The 6616-nt window shown below is 57.1% G+C and overlaps 1 protein-coding gene across 1 annotated transcript in view; it reads left to right on the forward strand.

Moving 5' to 3' along the window:
• Positions 1-3888: 3888 nt before the first annotated feature.
• The window catches only part of LOC114818872 (Down syndrome cell adhesion molecule-like protein 1 homolog), a gene marked incomplete at both ends in the record, with an annotated part of 3062 nt that continues 334 nt past the window's right edge, over positions 3889-6616 (forward strand). Inside the window, 2 exons of the mRNA XM_029086652.1 lie at positions 3889-4035; positions 5648-5926. Of these exons, the coding sequence (XP_028942485.1) occupies positions 3889-4035; positions 5648-5926 (426 nt within the window). The remainder of the gene's footprint in view (positions 4036-5647; positions 5927-6616) is intronic.

Raw genomic sequence — 6616 nt, forward strand, 5'->3', positions numbered from 1 at the left:
CCCTGCCCCATGCCCAACCTCAACCAGGTCCCTGGAGTGCCCGGGAGCAGGGACCCGGCACCGCAGCTGCCAGGCAGCAGCGTGACAGGGAGGTGACAATGACATCCTCCTTTTAAACCTTGCCTGCTTTTTGCTTCTCTCCCTCTTTTTTGTTTCATCTCTGCCTCTCAGAAAAGCCATTTAAATGCAATTCCATTCTTAAAACCTCTCCCTCATGCATGCCTAATGAACGTCAGGCAGAGGCGCCGGCAAGGGGCCCGAGCGGGATCCAATCTCACCGAGTGTCGACAAGTCATTTGGAAGAAGCCCTGGGAGCGCGCCCGGTTTTATTACAGCGTAATTAGAAATAAAATCTTGTTGCAAGAGGAGAATGAGAGATGGGTGTTAATCCTGTAACAGGAAGAGATGAAGCCGTGCTTATAAAGGAGATTAAGGAGGGGAGGCGGAAAGCCCGTCACGACTCCCCGACTTCCACCCCTCCTCTGCTGTTTCCCCCTCTCTGGCTCCACAGCTTCCAGCAGCAGCAGGCACGTCCCTGCCTGCATCCCTGGCATCCCTGCCCGCGTCCCTGCCCGCATCCCTGCCCACAGCCAGGAAGGGGCTTGCATCAGGGCAGCATTAATTTCGGGATGGAGGTTTCTGAGGTGCAGAGCTCTCTCCAAGCCAAGGGCTGCTCTTCCTAGAGTGAGGAGGAAGAGAGGGAGCCCTCGGTGCAGAGCCTGACCCTCTCGCTCAGCTGGCATCAGTTGTGTTACAGATGCCCACCAACCTCCAAGGTGGGAGCTCTGGGCTGATGGGCTCCGCGGGAGGACGTGCTGCCTTGGAAAGGGCTGGGGAGTGGGGCCTGGCACCTCCCCTGGGACCCCACTGCAGGCAAACATGGAAATAAATCTGTCAGATATCACGCGCTCTTATTAAATTTGCATTGGGCTGGAGTCGCGGTTCCTCTTTAACATCTCGGGGATGGATGGATGGATCTTTAATCTCGGCGCCCAATCCAGGTCCCCTCTGCTTGCAGCGTTGGCTGTGGCACCAAGCTGGGCTCAGCCTGCTGAGATGAAAGGCAGCTCTGGTGTGTGCCCACCGCTTTCCAGCCCCCGCATCCCACCGCTCGTGCCGTCTTGGGGAGGGAGGTGCCTGCAATCCATCTGGCAGCTGGCAGGGAAAGGGGGCAAACCGTGCCTTGCCGTGCTGCAGTGTGGGCAGGAGTTTCCCTGCTGACTGGGTTTGCTGGTCCCCAGGCGAGCCCCATCCCAGGCAAATGGCATCCTGCAACAGCAGCCGCAGCAGGCAAGTGCCGTGACAGCAGAAAATCCCAGGCTTTGTTCTTTGGGGCTTCCCCCTCCGTGCCTTCCCCCGGGGAGGCGTTTGTCACTTTAAACGTGGCCAGAAATAGCACCAAACAGTTATTGGATTTGTCCGAGATGCCTTGGGATGCATACGCTCCAAGTATGGCTAATTCATAAAGGCTGGCACCTATTGATTCTCCAGCAGTTAAAATAGACTGCGTAAGGAAATATTGGCCCCGGAGTACCAAGGGAAAGTTATCTCATTAGTCTTGCGAACTATAAAACGCGCTCCCTCCTGAAGCCCTGACCCCATTGTTTTTATAAATCTATACCGGGCAGAGCAGTAAGCTGGTAACCTATATTGACTGTAATTTTTCTCTGGAAATTGGAAGGCCCTTGGGACGGATGCTGGAGTTTCGTGGGCACCGCAGGCAGCTGGATGCAGGAGTAGATCTCTGTGGCAGCGAATACGTGTGTGTGAATACGCAGTGGAGAGATCCTCCTGGTGGTTGCTGTGCAGGAGAGCCCCCCTCTCACCCTCCTGCTTTTCCCTGGGCGAGGGGCAAGCTGATGGGGCTCTTGGCTACCCTGCTGCTCTCTTCCAGGGGTGGGCGAGCAGCGCGGGGGGCTTTGCCGAGGCGTTTCCAAAGGCAGTGGCTCAGGTCTAGCTGGAAGAGTTATTAGAGGCACATCACTCCGGTCTGACCACAGATGTACTTAATCCTCCGCTTCTCGGAAAGCTTTTCCATCTCCTGGCAGGCAGAAAGATCTGATTTTACTCGGCGACCTTCAACGTTAATCTCACGAGCAAACTCAGCAATAAGTCACATTGGTGAGGTCTCTGTCGGAGCTGTTTACATCAGTTATTGCCCTGCATCTCTTCCTTGAACCACTGTAATGCTCCTCAGTGGAGTTATTTGCCCCTTTCTGGAAAAAAAAACCCAAACAAGAATGGAAACTGCACTGTCAGTTGCACAGACCTTACATTTAATGTAGCAGCATCCTAAAAGCCGTGGTTCCAAGGGGGCAGACGCCTCCTGCTGCTGCACGGTAGACAAGTGGCTACTAAAACCTGCAGATTTTCTGCCCGTCCCTGTCTCTGTGGCTGATGCTCTGGATGGAGCCCCGTGTTGGAGGCTTGATCTGCAGTGCGGGGGCTGTGAGAGCTGGGGAGCTCCCACAGGCTGGGGGACAAGGGCAGCATGGGGACAGCCACCCCCATGCCCATGGCGCTCCGTGGGGCTCCGACTCCTTCTGCCGCTGCTTGCAGAGAGACTCTGCACAGGGCTGCCAGCCCCGCGGTCGCATCTGCCTCCTGTTAGCTGCTGCCAGGTTTGCATTTCATTAAGGTTGCTATTTCTTTGCTGTTTAGAGTCCCTGGTGCTCTCATCTCAAGGAATTAAGAGTCCAACAGGCACATGTAGCGAAGCTGCAGCTGGAAGAGGGTAGTGCCAGCAGAGTTCGGGGCTGCCATCGCCTTGGCTCGTGCCACGGATGTGCTCCGGTTCCCTGGGTGAAGAGCTCTGTCCTCTGCCAGCCTCTCCCCTCTGATGCTTGCAGGGAGAGGCTTTGCCCGGGAGCGGGGAGCCAGGCTGCTCTGGGACCTTGTGCCTTTAGTTCCCAAATTCCAGCCATGTTTCTCCTGCTCTTATGGCTTCAACTGCAGCGCTTTCCTCCACCTACATTGAGAATATCCAGGTGCTTCCAAAAGAAGAACAAACAGTTGATTCTCCTCAGCTCCTGGGTCCTGGTTTAACAAGTATTTTGTCATTTGCAGCCGTTGCTGCTTTACAGACCAGTTTAAAGGTTTCAGCTCGGAACATTCAGCTCTCCTGATGTCCTTCTGCTTCTCTGCAGTCGCTGTGTTTGGCAGGGGGTGGTTTGGCTGGCAGCACGGTGCAGCTGAGCAGATGGACCACCCTGTCCCAGCTGAGCCTCGGTGGCGGCTGGTGCTGGAATAAACCCCAAAGGCCCTGTGGAAACTGGGGCTGAAGGCTCCTCTGGCTGCCAGCACTGGCTGTGGGCAGGGTGAAGGTTTTCCAGGTGGGCAGGGGATCTTCTCTCCAGTGCCTCCACTTGCAGCCACCAAATCGTGCCGTGGCACAGGTCTTTTTATTAATATTAATTACTCTTAATATTCCTGATGAATTATAGGAGTTATGCTGGCTTTAAAAGCAAGTCAAAGACTTCTTTCTCATGTGCACTAGTATGTGCCAGGCTCCAAAACCTGGGGGCTGGAGGGGGCTGTGCTGCCCTGCCTGCCCTCCTGCCATCCCCCCAGCACTCAAATAGCAGCTCCAGCCCTTATTTGTTTTCACACGCTTCTAAGTTGAGCTAATTATTAACTCAGCGGGACGGATTCACTTTTAATTGCCGCGTTGCTATGCAGCACATGGTGATGGTGTGATGGAGCATCGTGCCACACACCCTCCTCACCCTCAGGAGGAAGGACCCGCTTTCCCTGCTGGGCTCCTGCCCACAGCTCTGGTCCATGCCCTGAGTCCAGTGGCTCTGCCTGATCCCGGTGCTGAGAGCCCGGGAGATGCTGTGCTGGGTCAGGGCTGGCTCGCTCACCCTTCTCCTCCCTTTGTGTCTCCAGAAAATAGGTTTTTTATTACTTCTTACGGAGGTTTGTACATATCGGACGTGCAGAAGGAAGATGCCTTGTCCACCTACAGGTGTATCACCAAGCACAAGTACAGCGGGGAGACGCGGCAGAGCAACGGAGCCCGGCTCTCGGTCTCAGGTGAGCACACAACACCGGCAACGGGGAGCCCCGGCACAGCTCCTGTGCCCATGAGCATGCCAGCCCTGCCTGCACGCGGGACATCCCGGTGCAGGGTTGGGATGTCCCATCAGGGCCACACAGGGGGTTTGTGCTGCCTCTCGTGTGCCCCCAAACACGCAGACCCCCCGGTGTTGGCCGCGGCAAGCAGCAGTGCCGCGCAGCACCCCGAGCGAGAGGCGATGGGGTGCGACGCGATGCGATGTGACAGCCCGCGATGTGAGCAGCCTGACGCGATGTGACCAACGTGCAAGCGATACTGCGGCGCAGGCACTGCAGTCCGTAGTGCCGGGTGCCTCGGGGTGCTCCTGGCTCCGCTCGCTGCCCAAATGACTCCGCTCGGGAGGGAGTTCACCCGACTCGCAGCCGCAGCACCGCTCCCACCGCCGCTCTCTGCCATATGCTTCTCCCATCCTGGGGTGTGCGGGCTGTGGCTCCCGCGCCAGCTCCTCCAATTAACCCCACAGAGGTGGGGAAAGGGTCCAGGATGGCTGGGCTGGGGTTCATCTCACCTTGCCACAGCTTCTTGAGGCCAGAGGGTCCTGGTCACAAAATTGGGGAAGAGTTTAGAGGGGAAGGGTATGAGGAGACGCTGAGGTCACTTGGTTTGTTCAGCCTGGAGAAGAGGAGACTGAGAGGAGATCTCATCATGGTCTAGAACTTCCTCCCAAGGGGAAGAGGAGGGGCAGGCACTGATCTCTTCTCTCTGGCCACCAATGAATGCCAAGAGCAGAGGAAATGGCAGGAAGATGTGGCAAGGGGGGGGGAGGTTGACCATGAGGAAAAGGTTCTTGAGGCAGAGGGTGGTGGAGCACTGGAACAGGCTCCCCAGGGAGGTGCTCATGGCACCAAGCCTGACAAGATTCCAGCAGCATTTGGCCAAGGCCCTCAGGGACATGGTGTGAATGTTGGGCTTGTCCTGTGCAGGGACAGGAGTTGGACTCCAGCATCCTGGTGGGTCCAACTCACAACATTCAATGATTCAGTGATCCAGATCCACATTCCCCAAGGATCACAGGCAGCTGCCGGGTGTATCATCCCCTCTCCACGTGCGTTCGATCTGGCCCAGTCCCCTCCTGGTCACTGTCATTATTTACACGTCACAGCAGTTTACTTCTGCTTGGGAATAATGAAAGAGGTTTCTTTCCCCTGGAATTTAATTTCACGCCTGAGACTTGGTGATTAATTTTCTCCTTTCCCAGCTGCCTGATGGGCCCTTTTGCTTGTAAATTTTGAAATGTGCCACAGAATTTGTGTATTTTGCACCAATTAGGTGTCACCTTGAGTAATTCCTCCGGTGCTGAGTTTATTCGTCCCATCAGCTCCTGAGATGTGTTTTCCCTCCCACTGTCCTGGCTGCGGTGGAGGAGGTGGCTGGTGTCCTGCGCTCCTGCCCAGCCGAGCTGCTGGCTCACAGGGACAGGGAGAGCGGAGAGCCGCTCTCTCCCGGCTGATGCTGAGAGGCCACGGTGCTACTGGTGTCACCATGCCACTGGCTCTCCCGGTGTCCCCACAGTGAGAAGCCTCACCTTCTTCTCTTCTCCGGGTGAGCCTGTTTCTTCTTCCATCCCAGACCCGGCAGAGTCCATCCCCACCATGCTAGACAGCTTCCAGTCCAGGGAGGTGAAGGCGGGCCGGCCGCTGGAGCTGCCCTGCATCGCCTCGGGCAACACCAACCCCGCCATCCGGTGGATCAAGGACGGGCGCCCGCTCCCCGCCGACAGCCGCTGGACCAAGCGCATCACGGGCCTGACCATCAGCGACCTGCGCGTGGAGGACAGCGGGACCTACATCTGCGAGGTGACCAACACCTTCGGGTCCGCAGAGGTCACGGGGACCCTCACAGTCATAGGTGAGAGCTGGCGGGCAGGAGCGGGGCACGGCGGCGGGGAGACCTCCATCCTGCTGCCTGGGGCTTGGCTTGATAAAGCCTTCTGGAATGGAAACCTTTATAAGCAGCAGGCCTCTGGGGTTTGTAGAGCCCTGCAGATGACGAGCCCTGTACGTCAGCGTGTGCGATGCGCTCGGAGCGCTTGCAGGAGGCTCGTCGTGTGGCACGCAGGCGTCCCCTGATTTACCGCCTCAGTCAGGGAGGGGACAGGGGCTCCAGAAAATTCAGAGCAGTGCCGGGGGCTGTAAATTACTGGATGGCAACATCGGGTTTATGTTGGGTGCCTCTGCACTTTGTTTTGTTGATTTACATAAAAGAAGCTCCAGCCAAACAGTAAATACCATCCGGGCAGGCCAAGTATTTACCGTGTGCTTTGTTCCTGGGGGTTCCTCCTCTCACTGGCCTCCTGGAGGTACTGGAGCTGCTGGGGCTGGGACTGGTACACACCATACCTGCCTTCCCTGTAGCAGCACTGTGGCCAGCACACTGGCAATCTGCCGAGAGCAGTGCTGGCATGTCCCCAGCTCAGTGCTGTCCCCATACCACACCAGCCACGTCTTCTTCCAGCCATCCTGCCACCTCCCCGATGGCTCCCGCTGGCCGGGGGCCCGGGGCTAATGCTAACAGCAGAGGGGGTTGGCAGGGAGGACC

Source organism: Antrostomus carolinensis, unplaced genomic scaffold (assembly GCF_000700745.2).
Source record: "Antrostomus carolinensis isolate BGI_N321 unplaced genomic scaffold, ASM70074v2 scaffold36038, whole genome shotgun sequence".
Taxonomy (NCBI): Eukaryota; Metazoa; Chordata; class Aves; order Caprimulgiformes; family Caprimulgidae; genus Antrostomus; species Antrostomus carolinensis.